At 42.9% G+C, this 16531-nt stretch overlaps 1 protein-coding gene and 1 long non-coding RNA gene across 51 annotated transcripts; one reads left to right on the top strand and one right to left on the bottom strand.

Moving 5' to 3' along the window:
- Positions 1 to 2004: 2004 nt before the first annotated feature.
- On the top strand, positions 2005 to 14029 carry LOC118371814 (aminomethyltransferase, mitochondrial). The gene is made up of 9 exons (XM_035757431.2): positions 2005 to 2235; positions 8813 to 8980; positions 9071 to 9151; positions 9239 to 9370; positions 9499 to 9577; positions 11757 to 11902; positions 12076 to 12256; positions 12365 to 12520; positions 12742 to 14029. The coding sequence occupies exons 1-9, from the start codon at positions 2077 to 2079 to the stop codon at positions 12918 to 12920; spliced, it is 1281 nt and encodes a 426-aa protein (XP_035613324.1). The 5' UTR covers positions 2005 to 2076; the 3' UTR covers positions 12921 to 14029.
- On the bottom strand, positions 2247 to 6617 carry LOC127912508 (uncharacterized). Of its 50 annotated transcripts, none has more exons than XR_008082995.1 (8): positions 6479 to 6617; positions 6307 to 6392; positions 6049 to 6134; positions 5920 to 5962; positions 5669 to 5754; positions 5453 to 5624; positions 4765 to 5194; positions 2247 to 4592 (listed from the first exon to the last, which is right to left on the bottom strand). It is a non-coding gene; the product is annotated as an uncharacterized LOC127912508 (long non-coding RNA). The 50 variants fall into 50 exon arrangements; XR_008083002.1 differs by having other exon boundaries at positions 6049 to 6091; XR_008082981.1 differs by having other exon boundaries at positions 5920 to 6134.
- Positions 14030 to 16531: the final 2502 nt, after the last annotated feature.

Genomic DNA, 16531 nt, shown 5'->3' with positions numbered 1-16531 from the left:
GAGGTTCCCATTGGTGGAGGGAGCAGGAGGAAGGGGAGGTCGTCTGCTGCCTATAGAGACCATAGAGACAGTGGAGATTCTAGTGACTGGAGAGTAATGAGAGTCACATTTCAATGGTGGTTTTGGATGCAATCACTATACACAATACAGCCTGGAAACATCTGGTACCTTTGTGGTTGTGCTCTGGGTGGGTGCGGTGCAGGTCGTTGATGGACTCCACGGAATGTAGCTCGATCTCAGTCAGATCCCGATCACTGATCCGGGTAAAAAATACTGGAGTGGTAGGGGATGGAGGTTGTTTTGCCATAATCCCTGGAGGGAAGGAGGGAGAGAGAAGAGGACACCAGGTTTCTAAATATTATAACTGATAATCAAAATACAACTGTTATCAGGAAGTTGTAATTTGGACCCAGGGCCAGGGGAAAGGTGATTGAGAACAGGCCCTTTGTCTGACTGGGAATGTTTCCACAAGTCTAGCCAAAATGAGAAGCCGTTTCAGTCATGCAGCCTAGTTGATATAATGTACAAGAATGCTTTAAGCACACTAAGTTGTATATTGGCATATTGTTATGGTGGCATTGACAGGCAAGCACTATTATTTCAATGATAGAAGGGAGACATGATATAGTCCTACTCTCTAACACACAAAAACACATGCATGATTCATCAAACCAGACACTCCCACCCCATTTTCTATTCAGGTATCCGGGCTTCACCCAAAAACTTTAGGGACACAATTCCCATGAATTTTCTCCTCACAATCAATCAAGTGTCCAGATAGTGCCATTCCACCAAATCAGCCACCTTGAATTCTCCCCTCTCTCTGCTCTTACCTTCTGTTAACATGAAATAGGGGAGAAAGATACATGTATAGTATGTGTATCTGAGGAGAATTCACGTACAGTACGTCTCCGTGTGCGTCTCCTCAAGAAAGGAAAGTTGCTGTCAATACGTTCCCAATACGTGTCAACAACAAATGATGGAAAAGGTTATCCAGTGTCATAGGATCAAACAAAATATACATCCACAACTGTATTAATTAGCCTTCTGAATATAGTCCAGGTTGAATAATTGCCTTATCGCATGGAAGTGAGTCCAGACCCAGTGTTGTGTGTCTGTGTCTCTGTGCCCCCAATCCCTGCCTTGCTCCCTGCTGCTTGCCCCTACCCCAACAGCCCCTACCCTAAAATAGAAGCTGGGACGAGGGTGGTATTAATAGCTGCTACTGGGCCACAGGATCATTCCATTATCCAACAGAGGAAGAGGAGGTATAGTAAGCAACAGGACCCAGAGCAATGTGAAAAGTCCCTGAATATAAAAAAGACTGCTTTTTAGTGTGTTCATATTTTATTAATTTACAACAAAAGATATAATGACAGTGTAAAGATAACAGTTACTGGTTAACTGTACAGTGTAATACATCGTTATTGGTTTTCTGAGATGTAGCCACTGTCATCCCAGATCCAGAAATTCCTTGGATTTTCTGGGTCAGTGGTAATGACATTTCTTCTTGAGTATAGGATACGTTATGTTATGGTGCTGAGCATTGTGAATTTCCCCTCAGTCAGACTGTCACATAGCGAGATGTCAGTGTACTATCTGTGCCATGACAGAGATTGTTGTGTTTTGAAAGTGTCCTCTGACAGTAGGCCTATGGACATTTTCAAATATAGGTAATGACAATAAGACATGTTACAGAGCATTGGTGTGAACATTTTGCTTGTGTTATTACATCATAAACACTTGCAATAGGCTATGCATAATATGTATGTATAGAAAGAAAGAAAAAAGAAAGAATTAAAGAAAGACCGAAATAAAAAAAATAAGAAAAGTGTAGAAACAAATAGTTGAGAATATATTTATTTGTTCATATGACAGCAACATTTAGTATTGACACAGAACATGTGCAACAAACAGGCCTGCCTGTGTTGTGAGTTTTCCTCCAAATGTTTGAAGAATGTCTAATTTCATCAACTACATTTCCCAAAATACATTGCTCTGGCTAGGGTCGCTGTTTTGCAGAGAAAGCACAATTCTGAGTGCGGAGTCCAAACTGTTGACGACAGCGAGGTGTTTATGTTACGTGAACTTTTGGATCTCGTCTGCAAGGAATATACGATGTGGGCTCGGATTCTATCTGGCGGCCGCGGGTTCGGATTCGGTTTTCGAGTTCCGAGGGAGTGTCTACGTGGCGTTGGACTCGGAATAGCGAGGAGGCATGCTTCAAATTCAGAGGTACTGTTCCATCAACCTCGAGGACAAATTTCTGCTGCTCACTAAAACCGACCCATGCAGTTGGCCTAGTGCTGGGAAATTTCGAATATGAATAGTTTCACATCCTTCAGAACGTAATTTGTTTATCTTTTCATATGTTTTAGATGTATTTAGTCGTCAAACCTTGATTTAAAAAAATAATAATTTCGTTGCATAAGCTATTGCAATATGACAGAACGGAGATCATATTGCGCTTGCCCCGTTTGCTCCATGTTTTTTCCCCCTCTTATTTGTGGCACGCTTGGTCATGCAAATCAAATCTACATCTGTCCCCGCTGAATGCCCCCGAGCCCGCACAGATCACTTCGCTTGACTGGCTGCTGCAGATTATGGTTTTATTAAAAGTATAATAGTGGCTTGTCAGGGTATAGATAGGTCTGCCTCAGATCCCCATCTCTAGAACTAGTTTATTGAATATACACTATCTTCCAGTCATACTCTAATCAGTTCTAGTGAGATTTCATTTAATAGTTTAGGCTGTTGAAGACTTCCTGATTTACTGTCAAATGATGAATGTAGTGTAGTGTCTTGGCCCACTGCAGGTCAGGGTTCTTTACAGGAATGGACCTTGGACTGTTACTATCCAGTTGAAAGAGTTCGGGTTGATGCTAATCAGTTCTGAGTGGGATAAAGTATCTTATTAAGATCTTGTTGACGCCTCGCGCTGCCATTTACCGTAGGAAAGAATGTACAGTGCCTTCAGGAAGTATTCATATCCCATGACCTTTTCTACATTTTGGTAGGTTACAGCCTTGTTCTAAAATTGATTAAATCATTGTCGTGCCAATACAGGTTGACACACCTGTATTTGGGAGACCTGTATTTGGGGAGTTTCTCCCATTCTTCTCTGCAGATCCACCCAAACTCTGTCAGGTTGGATGGGGGGAGTGTTGCTGCACAGTTATTTTCAAGTCTCTCCAGAGATATTAGATCGGGTTTAAGTCTGGGCTCTGGTTGGCCCACTCAAGGACATTCAGAGACTTGTCCCACAGCCACTCCTGCATTGTCTTGTCTGTGTGCTTAGGGTTGTTGTCCTTCGCCCTAGTCTGAGGTCCTGAGCACTCTGGAGCAGGTTTTCATCAAGGATCTCTCTGAACTTTGCACTGTTCACCTCCACGACGAACCACGACGAAGGCCCTTATCCCCTGATTGCTCAGTTTGGCCGGGCGGCCAGCTCTAGGAAGAGTCTTGGTGGTTCCAAACTTCTTCCATTTAAGAATGATGGAGGCCACTGTGTTCTTGCTGACCTTCAATGCTGCAGACATTTTTTAGTACCTTCCCCAGATCTGTGCCTCGACTCAATCCTGTCTCGGCACTCTACGGACAATTCCTTCCACCTCATGGCTTGGTTTTTGTTCTGACATGCACTGTCAACTGTGGGACCTTATATAGACAGGTGTGTGCCCTTTCCAACTCATGTCCAATCAATATAATTTACCATAGTTGGACTTGAATCAAGTTGTAGAAACATTTCAAGGATGATCAATGAAATCATGAAGCACTTGAGCTCAATTTCGAGTCTCATAGCAATGGGGCTGAATACTTATATAAATAAGGTATTAATCCTGTTTTTGGTTTGTCATTATTGTGTGCAGATTGCAGAGATTTATTTGAATTTTAATCCATTTTATATGCTTTCTGGTAAGTTTTGAATACAGTACTGGGTGGGGTGAATATATTTTATATGACACATGATTTTTTGTTAACTAGTAAATTGTAGCCTACAGCCAAGTGTGTTTAAATCATTTCTAACTTAACCATTTCTGCTGGTTAGTTTTTGCTACCATGTCTGGTTTTAGCTTGCTTGAGCCTGCTAACGGAGGAGTGTTAATTCACCTGTTGCCATACATGTTTCATTTAAAAATATATATCTTACAAAGGAATTGTTTAATCTAACTGCTTAACTATTTATCTGTACATGGAATTTTATTTTTTTCTCTCTTTTTTTCTAATCTTTACAGGAAAATGCCACGGGCACTATCTGATGTGTGGAGAAATTTCACTGCAGCTAATGTAGAAGGAAAAGCTGTGTACATTTGCGAATACTGTGCCAAATCATATGTGAATAATGCAACAAAGATGCAGAATCATCTGGCCAAGTGCATAAAGTTCCCTCAGCGTTCACAACAAGCTACCTCTGACAAATGTCCCTCTACATCTATTCGAGGTGAAAATGATGAATCAGACACCTTATCTACAGCAACAGCTCATGGTCCTCCTGGAATCAGACACCTTATCTACAGCAACAGCTCATGGTCCTCCTGGAATCAGACACCTTATCGACAGCAACAGCTCATGGTCCTCCTGGAATCAGACACCTTATCTACAGCAACAGCTCATGGTCCTCCTGGAATCAGACACCTTATCTACAGCAACAGCTCATGGTCCTCCTGGAATCAGACACCTTATCTACAGCAACAGCTCATGGTCCTCCTGGAATCAGACACCTTATCTACAGCAACAGCTCATGGTCCTCCTGGAATCAGACACCTTATCTACAGGAACAGCTCATGGTCCTCCTGGAATCAGACACCTTATCTACAGGAACAGCTCATGGTCCTCCTGGAATCAGACACCTTATCTACAGGAACAGCTCATGGTCCTCCTGGAATCAGACACCTTATCTACAGCAACAGCTCATGGTCCTCCTGGAATCAGACACCTTATCTACAGGAACAGCTCATGGTCCTCCTGGAATCAGACACCTTATCTACAGGAACAGCTCATGGTCCTCCTGGAATCAGACACCTTATCTACAGGAACAGCTCATGGTCCTCCTGGAATCAGACACCTTATCTACAGGAACAGCTCATGGTCCTCCTGGAATCAGACACCTTATCTACAGGAACAGCTCATGGTCCTCCTGGAATCAGACACCTTATCTACAGGAACAGCTCATGGTCCTCCTGGAATCAGACACCTTATCTACAGCAACAGCTCATGGTCCTCCAGGAATCAGACACCTTATCTACAGCAACAGCTCATGCTCCTCCTGGAATCAGACACCTTATCTACAGCAACAGCTCATGGTCCTCCTGGAATCAGACACCTTATCTACAGGAACAGCTCATGGTCCTCCTGGAATCAGACACCTTATCTACAGCAACAGCTCATGGTCCTCCTGGAATCAGACACCTTATCTACATGAACAGCTCATGGTCCTCCTGGAATCAGACACCTTATCTACAGGAACAGCTCATGGTCCTCCTGGAATCAGACACCTTATCTACAGGAACAGCTCATGGTCCTCCTGGAATCAGACACCTTATCTACAGCAACAGCTCATGGTCCTCCTGGAATCAGACACCTTATCTACAGGAACAGCTCATGGTCCTCCTGGAATCAGACACCTGTATCTACAGGAACAGCTCATGGTCCTCCTGGAATCAGACACCTTATCTACAGGAACAGCTCATGGTCCTCCTGGAATCAGACACCTTATCTACAGGAACAGCTCATGGTCCTCCTGGAATCAGACACCTTATCTTCAGGAACAGCTCTGATGGTCCTCCTGGAATCAGACACCTTATCTACAGGAACAGCTCATGGTCCTCCTGGAATCAGACACCTTATCTATCAGCTCATGGTCCTCCTGGAATCAGACACCTTATCTACAGGAACAGCAGACCTCCTGGAATCAGACACCTTATCTACAGGAACAGCTCATGGTCCTCCTGGAATCAGACACCTTATCTACAGCAACAGCTCATGGTCCTCCTGGAATCAGACACCTTATCGACAGCAACAGCTCATGGTCCTCCAGGAATCAGACACCTTATCTACAGGAACAGCTCATGGTCCTCCTGGAATCAGACACCTTATCTACAGGAACAGCTCATGGTCCTCCTGGAATCAGACACCTTATCTACAGGAACAGCTCATGGTCCTCCAGGAATCAGACACCTTATCGACAGCAACAGCTCATGGTCCTCCAGGAATCAGACACCTTATCGACAGCAACAGCTCATGGTCCTCCAGGAATCAGACACCTTATCGACAGCAACAGCTCATGGTCCTCCAGGAATCAGACACCTTATCGACAGCAACAGCTCATGGTCCTCCTGGAATCAGACACCTTATCTACAGGAACAGCTCATGGTCCTCCTGGAATCAGACACCTTATCTACAGCAACAGCTCATGGTCCTCCTGGAATCAGACACCTTATCTACAGCAACAGCTCATGGTCCTCCTGGAATCAGACACCTTATCAACAGCAACAGCTCATGGTCCTCCTGGAATCAGAAGTTTTTTTGACTCAGCAGAGGAACGTAGTCGGTGAAATGCTGATGAATGTCTTGCACAAGCTGTGTATGCAACTGGTTCACCTCATACTCACAGGCAATGTGTATTGGAAGAGATTTCTGAATGTTCTTCGCCCAGCATACACCCCTAAAACCAGACATGCTTTATCTACTCATTTGCCGGATGTAGAGTTCAAGTGAAGGTCAAGCAAATCATAGAGAAAGCAGACTGTATTTCTGTCATCTCTGATAGGTTGGTGAATGTTTGTGGGCAAGGAATAATTAACTACATCATCTCCACCCCTCAACCAGTATTCTACAAGAGCACAGACACAAGGGACAACAGACACACCGGTCTCTGCATTGCACATGAGCTGAAGGCAGTCATCAATGACCTTGGACCACAGAATGTATTTGCACCGGTGACAGACAATGCTGCGAACATGAAGGCTGCTTGGTCTAAAGTGGAGGAGTCCTACCCTCACATCACACCCATTGGCTGTGCTGCTCATGCATTGAATCTGCTCCTCAAGGACATCATGGCACTGAAAACAATGGATACACTCTACAAGAGAGCCAAGAAAATGGTTAGTTATGTGAAGGGTCATCAAGTTATAGCAGCAATCTACCTCACCATGCAAAGTGAGAAGAATAAGAGCACCACATTGAAGCTGCCCAGCAACACCCGTTGGGGTGGTGTTATCATGTTTGACAATCTCCTGGAGGGGAAGGAGTCTCCCCAAGAAATGGCCATATCACAGTCTGCCGATATGGACAGCCCCATCAAGAGGATCCTCCTGGATGATGTATTTTGAGAGAGAGAGTGGTAAGCAGCCTGAAAATCCATTGCACGGATTGAGGGAGACAATGCAATCCTGTCTGATGTTCAGTCACCTGGTGGAAGGGACTGTGGATCTGAGGCTCTTTCCCCTGTTGCCTCCATCATCCATCAAATCCCACCAACATCAGCCATCTCAGAGCGCAACTGTTCCTTGTTTGGGAACACACACACCAAAGCACGCAACAGACCAATACAAGGGTTGAAAAATTAGGGGCCATCTAGGCTAATGTGAGGCTTTTTGAGCCTGACAACGAGCCTTCCTCAACAAGGTTGGAAAGTGACAGTGAAGATGAGGCCTCAGAGTCTGATGTTCAAGAGGTGGACATTGAGGAGGTCCAGGGAGAAGACATGGAAGCCGGAGAGGAAGACAGTCTAGAAACTATAGCGTTGATTATCATTTTAAAGATGTATGTTGAAAATGTTTTTGGGAGATGCGATGGATCATTCAGTATTCACTTTCTTTTGTTGTTCAGTGACATCATCCTATGTGAAGAGTCAACTCGTTTAATTAAAGTTAAATTCGTAACTAAATTGTTTTAAAAAAATTATATTGAAAGGATTTTATCATTTGAAATGATGTCTACTTATGATAAGGTAAAAGGTTTATGTTTCTGTCTCTATATAATATGGTAAATATATCCAATGCAAAAACATATACATTTAAATGGTATTAATATTAATTTGCATATATTTACCTTAATTCCCAATGAAAGTTTCCACCTCCAAATATTCCCCAAAATGTGCAACCCTAGCTGTAACGTAACAAAATGTGCAACCCTAGCTGTAACGTAACAAAATGTGCAACCCTAGCTGTAACGTAACAAAATGTGCAACCCTAGCTGTAACGTAACAAAATGTGGAATAAGTCAAGGGGTCTGAATACTTTCCGAAGGCACTGTATGTGTGCCTATTGTTCACTCTTACAGTAGATGAATAAGAACAGGGAGGCACCCTGAACACATCGTACCCATTAAGCAGTAAAGATTAGTTAGCAGTGTTCGTTTAGACTACACAGAGAGAGAGAGAGATGACTTTGGACTTGTTTAACAAAATACTGGACCCGTAAGCAGGCCAACATCGGCCCCCAAAGTGCATGGCTGACTGATAAGAGCAAGCAGTGGCTGGGTTAACGGTTAAAAGTGACAATGGTTATAGTAGAAGAAGTCTGCATAATAACTTGGGTGAATTTTATTAATATTGCGCACCAGACTTATACTGTACACTGCGGTTGTTGTATGAATCAGTTACATGAATTACATGAACTTCCATGACTCTGTTTGTGCTTTTGTCTACTCCATTGTCATTGTCATGACAATACCATAAGAAGTTGGCAGGAGGGCAGAAACAGACTGGCGACCAGGCTATGACTTTTACATTACTGATACCATTACAGTAATGGCGGTACAGCAGAATATGTTACAACAATAATGACCGAGTGTTTTCCTCCTGAGCCAGGCCTGTATGAGGAAGACCGCTCTGTTTGACTTCCATCGGGACCAGGGGGGTAAGATGGTGGAGTTTGCTGGCTGGAGCATGCCTGTCCAGTACAGAGACAGCCACATCCACTCCCACATGCACACCCGCCAGCACTGCTCCATCTTTGACGTCAGCCACATGCTACAGGTGAGAGGCATTTCATTTAGCAAATTTGCATGGGTCGATATTGTGTGCTCATTCTATGGGCTATACCATCCATTGTTGTGTCTCAAACAGAGCAAAGTCCACGGAAGAGACAGAGTCAAGTTTATAGAGTCTATGATCGTTGGAGACATAGCAGAGCTGAAGGACAACCAGGTGAGACAAATGCCTGCAAGCAAGAAGACACGCACGTACACTTATTTCTCCCACACACCGACACACTCTTCTCACACTTATCTCCAGGGCACGCTCACCCTCTTCACCAATGACAAGGGAGGAATAAATGATGATCTTATCGTCACCAAGACAGACCAAGGCTACCTCTACGTGGTGTCCAATGCTGGCTGTGCAGACAAGGACTCCGCCAACATGAAGGTCAGTAGTCCACAGACCTCATGTGTTTGACGACCATCACTCAAAGTTTTGGATGGATTTGTAACGCTTTGATGAAGTGTCATGTCTGTTTGTGTTTCATATATCTGATCCTTTCTGTGTTCATGTAGGCTAGACTAGCCAAGTTCAAAGCAGAAGGTCACCATGTGGAGCTGGAGTTTCTGGAGGAATGTTTGATTGCCGTTCAAGGTAAGTTCTCTTTTGGCAACGTCAGTTCTACTCGACCTACAGTACCAGTCAAAAGCTTGGACACACCTACTCAGTCAAGGGTTTCTTTGTTGTTACTATTTCCTACATTGTAGAATAATAGTGAAGACATAAAAACTATGAAATAACTCATGGAATCGTGTCGTAACCAAAAGTGTTAAACGAATGAAAATATATTTTATATATAAGTAGCCACCGTTTGCCTTGATGAAAGTACCCCCGCCTTTTTGTTTTTTTCACTGCTGCAACTCGCTGTTTATTATCTATGCATGGTCACTTTTAGAGGTCGACCGATTATGATTTTTCAACGCCGACACCGATTATTGGAGGACCAAAAAAAAGCCGATACAGATTCATCGGCTGATTTTTATATATATATATATATTTATATTTGTAATGACTATTACAACAATACTGAATGAACAATGAACACTTTTATTTTAACTTAATATAATACATAAATAAAATCAATTTAGTCTCAAATAAATAATGAAACATGCTCAATTTGGTTTAAATAATGCAAGAACACAGTGTTGGAGAAGAAAGTAAAAGTGCAATATGTGCCATGTAAAAAACCTAACGTTTAAGTTCCTTGCTCAGAACATATGAAAGCTGGTGGTTCAATATTCCCAGTTCTTCAATATTCCCAGTTAAGAAGTTTTAGGTTGTAGTTATTAGAAGAATTATGACACGTTGACTATTTCTCTCTATACCATTTGTATTTCAGATACCTTTGACTATTGGATGTTCTAATAGGCACTTTAGTATTGTCAGCCTAATCTCAGGAGTTGATAGGCTTGAAGTCATAAACAGCGCTGTGACTCAAGCAGTGCTAAGAGCTGCTGGCAAATGCAGTAAAGTTTGAATGAACGCTTACGGGCCTGCTGCTGCCTACCACTGCTCAGTCAGACTGCTCTATCAAATATCAAATCATAGACTTAATTATAATATAACACACAGAAATACCAGCCTGCTGCTGCCTACCACTGCTCAGTCAGACTGCTCTATCAAATATCAAATCATAGACTTAATTATAATATAACACACAGAAATACCAGCCTGCTGCTGCCTACCACTGCTCAGTCAGACTGCTCTATCAAATATCAAATCATAGACTTAATTATAACATAATATCACACAGAAATACCAGCCTGCTGCTGTCTACCACTGCTCAGTCAGACTGCTCAATCAAATATCAAATCATAGACTTAATTATAAGTGGCCCAAACTGTTGCATATACCCTGACTCTGCGTGCAATGAACGCAAGAGAAGTGACACAATTTCCCTAGTTAATATTGCCTGCTAACATGAATTTCCTTTAACGAAATATGCTGGTTTAAAAAATGTATACTTCTGTGTATTGATTTTAAGAAAGGCATTGGTGTTCATGGTTAGGTACATTCGTGCAACGATTGTGCTTTTTTCGCAAATGCGCTTTTGTTAAATCATCCCCCGTTTGGCGATGTAGGCTGTGATTCGATGGTAAATTAACAAGCACTGCTTTGATTATATGCAACGCAGGACAAGCTAGTTAACCTAGTAATATCATCAACTATGTGTAGTTAACTAGTGATTATGTGAAGATGGATTGTTTTTTATAAGATAAGTTTAATGCTAGTCAGCAATTTATTTTGGCTCCTTGCTGCACTTGCGTAACAGTTGGTCAGACTGCCACCCAGTTTCCTAGTGGAATGCAATGTAATCAGCCACAATCGGCGTCCGAAAATACCGATTACCATATGTTATTAAAACTTGAAATTGGCCCTAATTAATTGGCCATGCCGATTAATCGGTCAACCTCTCGTCACTTTACAAATGACCTTGACTAAACTGTACCTCCGCACATTCACTCGTTACCGGTAACTCCTGTATAAAGCCTTATTGTTATGTAATTTTCTTGTTACTATTTGATTATTTTATTTGAGTTTTTTTCCCCTTTAGTTTATTTAATAAATATTTTCTTAACTCTATTTCTTCAACAGCATTGTTGGTTAAGGGCTTGTAAGTATTCGGCGCATGTGACAAATAAATGTTGATTTGGCCAACGGAAACAGGGAGGAACTACCTGAACTTGTCCCATAAGATATTTTCGATTTTCCGTTGCAAATCATTTTGCTACTATGTGTACTAAAGAATATGACCCTGTAATGTCCTCCTCAGGTCCCTCCATGGCCAAGGTGCTCCAGCCGGGATTGACAGATGACCTCAGCAAGTTGACCTTCATGACCAGCACTCTGGCCACTGTGTTTGGGATCCAGGGCTGCAGGGTGACCCGCTGTGGCTACACTGGAGAAGACGGAGTGGAGGTGGGCCTCTCACTCTCTTTTTCTTTGTACTTCAGTAGAGATGGATATTTTTTCTGTGCATTTCTTTTAAGAATCCTTTGTCTGAAAGCAATTGGCATTTGTAAAAAATAATGTGTTTTTTTCGTTGTGTTGCAAAATTGTGTTAGTAATTTCCTCCTCATCCTCCTGTTCAGATCTCAGTGCCTAAATCTGGTGTGGTGGCCCTGACGGAGCGCCTGTTGGCCAACAGTGAGGTCAAGCTGGCAGGACTGGGGGCACGAGACAGTCTGAGACTGGAGGCAGGCCTCTGTCTCTATGGTAACGACATCGATGAGACCACCACCCCTGTGGAGGCAACACTGGTGTGGACCATAGGTGACTCCTCATTATTATAGACACTATAAGGGAGTCTGTCTGTCTGTCTGTCTGTCTGTCTGTCTGTCTGTCTGTCTGTCTTAATTGGGTTGTTTGATGGACTTGCAGGAAAGCGGCGGCGTCAGGCGAAGGATTTCCCCGGTGCTGAGATAATTGTCCCCCAGATAAAGGCAAAGACGACGAGGAAGCGTGTGGGCTTGGTGTCCACGGGACCCCCTGTCAGACAGCACACCCCTATTCTCAGCCCAGAGGGAAAGGTCATAGGTCAGTTAGAGGATCTCTACTAGCTATTATAAGATCTGAATAATCATACGTAAGAGTTTGATTATGCCTACTTAGGATCAGGATACTAGGCCTGATGATTTTCTGTTATTGTTTGTCATTGTTATTAGGCCTACAAATTTAGGCCTAAAATTTAGCTTTGTGTGGATTGCTGTTGAGATTAGATGCAGCTTTCTTTTTATCAGTTATTATTATTTTTTCAGGTGAGGTCACCAGTGGTTGCCCCTCCCCCTGCCTGAAGCAGAACATTGCCATGGGTTACGTGGATGTGGCGTACGCCAAGAATGGAACTCCCATTCAGGTGGAAGTGAGGAAGAAGGCAGTGAAGGCAGTGGTCACCAAGATGCCCTTCGTGCCTACAAACTACTACTCTGGCCATTAGATCTGTCCCTCAATGGACACCTGGCTTATGAGATCAGCCTGCGAACAATACCATGATCGGACAGACTGCCTCCTAATGACAACGAGATCAGTCTATCAGAACAAATGCTGCCCCCTTGTGTTTACCTTGAGCAGTGACACTCAAACCTGAAGGACTGTAAGGCTTTCTTTAGCGATAGAGAATGGGTTATGAGAGTGTGTGGCCTTGCCTACACCCAAATCTCCACTCAACTACACAAATACAGCTACACTCTTGAGGATGAGGTTTTTCACTCCTGTTATCTGAAGCTTGTTGATGGTCTTTAGACCACAGTGAGTTGTGTGAATGAGCCATATGGTTTGAAGGACAGGGATCTCACTGACCAAGAGACACAGGAGAAAGTCACGTTTTCAGGACTGCTGAGCAAAACATTTTCTCCTGTCTAATAGTATGAATCTAATCTAGCATTTTACAGGCTAAGTGGCACAATGACGTGTTAATGTTTACTAATTGCTAACGTAATACTAAATGTCAGCATGAACAAACAACTCTTCATATGATTCCAAATTGCTTTTGTGATACTTTGTCTTTAGGCTTGTACCACAATCCTAGTTGTCACATTCCCAACAAACTCAAACTAAACAATATATGCAGTAATGTGTGGCAAAACTCCAATACCTTGCTTGTAACTACTGTGAAGTATCTTATAGAGGTGTTCATGGTCTTGCATCTCCCCTCTACTATTGAAATATTGTCTCAATGTTTTTGATATTCACTTTTGTTCATGTGAATGCCTTAATTTGTATAGCAAGGTAATGATGTAGTTTGAATCTGAAACCCTCATTTTCCTTGTAATATAGGTTATAATTCACATAGAATGAAATATTAGAATTCAGGGTAATTCATAATATATTATACATTTCTCTTTGTTGGGGAAAGACATAACTTTAGAGAATTGTCATTGCACATGACTCCACTAGATGTAAGTTAAACATCTGGCACTAATGTTGTTTGACAATTGCCAAAATGTATAGACTACTGTATCTACTGCTGATTAATGCCCTGTACATGGTATTTCTAACATTCAAGATTTTGTTGTTTGCAAATTATTAAACTCGATTTTCCCATTATTTGGTTATTTTATCATGTATCTTATTTGTGTACTGTGTGGATAATTAAGCTTGAAGATCCTTGGCTTACACATCACTGGAAATCTGAAATGTTCCACCTACACAGACAGTGAGGTGAAGAAGGCACAACAACACCTCTTCAACCCCAGGAGGCTGAAAAAAATGTGGCTTGGCACCAAAAACCCTCACAAACTTTTACAGATGCACAATTGAGAGCATCCTGTCAGGCTGTATCATCGTTTGGTATGGCAACTGCACCACCTGCAACCGCAGGGCTTGAAATCACTGGCCACTTTTATAATGGAACACTCGTCACTTTAATAATGTTGACATATTTTTGCTTTATTCATCTCATATGTATATACTGTATTCTATTCCACTGTATTTAGTCTATGCCTCTCCGACATTGCTCATCCTAATATTTATATATTCCTTAATTCAATTATTTTACTTTTAGGTTGTGTGTATTGTGTGTATTGTTGTGAATTGTTAGATATTACTGCACTGTCGGAGCTAGAAACACAAGCATTTCGCTACACCCGCAATAACATCTGCTAAACATGTGTATGTGACAAATAACATTTGATGTGATTGATTTGAGATAGAATCCTACCACACTGACTCAGACTCTTGTTGGATGTGGCAGGATTTGCAGGCTATTACAGATTACAAAGGGAAACCCAGCTGTGAGTTGTCCAGTGACGCAAACCTCCCAGATGAGCTGATTGCCTTCTATTCTCGCTTCGAGGCAAACAACACTGAACCAGGCATGAGAACCCCTGCTGTCCCGTATGACTGTGATCTCGCTCTCCGTGTCCAACGTGAGTAACAGGTTAACACTTGCATACTAGAGCGTGTTCTCAGAGCATGCGTAGACCAGCTGGCAAGCGTCTTAATTTTCAACATCTCCTTGTCCCAGTCTGTAATCCCAACATGTTTCAAACAGACCAACTGTTTCTAAGAACCCAAAGGTAACCTGCCTAAATGACCATCGCCCTGTAGCACTCACATCTGTAACCATGAAATTCTTTGAAAGCCTGGTCACGGCACATATCAACACCATCATCCCAGACACCCTGGACCCACTCCAATTCCCATGCCGCCCCAACAGATCCACAGATGACACAATCTCTATTGCACTCCACACTGCTCTCTCCCACCTGGACAAGAGGAATACCTATGTGAGAATGCTGTTCATTGACTACAGGTCAGCGTTCAATGCCATAGTCCCTCCAAGCTAATCACCCAGCTCTGGACCCTGGGACTGAACACCTCCCTCTGCAACTGGATCCTGGACTCTGATGGGCCAGCCCTCAGGTGGTGAGGTTAGGTAACAACACATCTGCCACACTGACCCTCAACATAGTGCCCCTATGTTTTTTACTCTGCATCGTTGCGAAAGGGCTCATAAGTAAGCGTTTCACAGTAAAATTCACACCGGTTGCATTTGGCTCGTTTGACAACAAAAACAAATTGTCGGATGACCCCAACAGCTGATTTGTTTTGGGGTATTATGGATACTGTAGTTTAGTCATTGGACATTGGACACTGTGCTATCTAACCTCCAAACGAGCTTCAATGCCATACAACACTCCTTCCGTGGCCTCCAACTGCTCTTAAACGCTAGTAAACCAAATGCATGCTTTTCAACCGATCGCTGCCTGCACCCGCATGCCCGACTAGCATCACCACACTGGATGGTTCCGACCTTGAATATGTGGACACCTATAAGTACCTAGGTGTCTGGCTAGACTGCAAACTCTCCTGCCAGACCCATATCAAACATCTCCAATCGAAAATCAAATCAAGAGTCGGCTTTCTATTCCGCAACAAAGCCTCCTTCACTCACGCTGCCAAGCTTACCCTAGTAAAACTGACTATCCTACCGATCCTCGACTTCGGCGATGTCATCTACAAAATTGCTTCCAACACTCTACTCAGCAAACTGGATGCAGTTTATCACAGTGCCATCCGTTTTGTCACTAAAGCACCTTATACTACCCACCACTGCAACTTGTATGCTCTAGTTGGCTGGCCCTCGCTACATATTCGTCGCCAGACCCATTGGCTCCAGGTCATCTACAAGGCCATGCTAGGTAAAGCTCCGCCTTATCTCAGTTCACTGGTCACAATGGCAACACCCATCCATAGCACGCGCTCCAGCAGGTGTATCTCACTGATCATCCCTAAAGCCAACACCTCATTCAGCCGCCTTTCGTTCCAGTACTCTGCTGCCTGTGACTGGAACGAATTGCAAAAATCGCTGAAGTTGGAGACTTTTATCTCCCTCACCAACTTCAAACATCAGCTATCTGAGCAGCTAACCGATCGCTGCAGCTGTACATAATCTATTGGTAAATAGCCCACCCATTTTCACCTACCTCATCCCCACAGTTTTTATTTATTTACTTTTCTGCTCTTTTGCACACCAATATCTCACATGATCATCTGATCATTTATCACTCCAGTGTTAATCTGCAATATTGTAATTATTCACCTACC

This window comes from Oncorhynchus keta, chromosome 27, assembly GCF_023373465.1.
Source record: "Oncorhynchus keta strain PuntledgeMale-10-30-2019 chromosome 27, Oket_V2, whole genome shotgun sequence".
In the NCBI taxonomy this organism is placed as follows: Eukaryota; Metazoa; Chordata; class Actinopteri; order Salmoniformes; family Salmonidae; genus Oncorhynchus; species Oncorhynchus keta.
The sequence above is the reverse complement of the archived record's forward strand: the minus strand, read 5'-3'. Positions and strand labels throughout refer to the sequence as shown.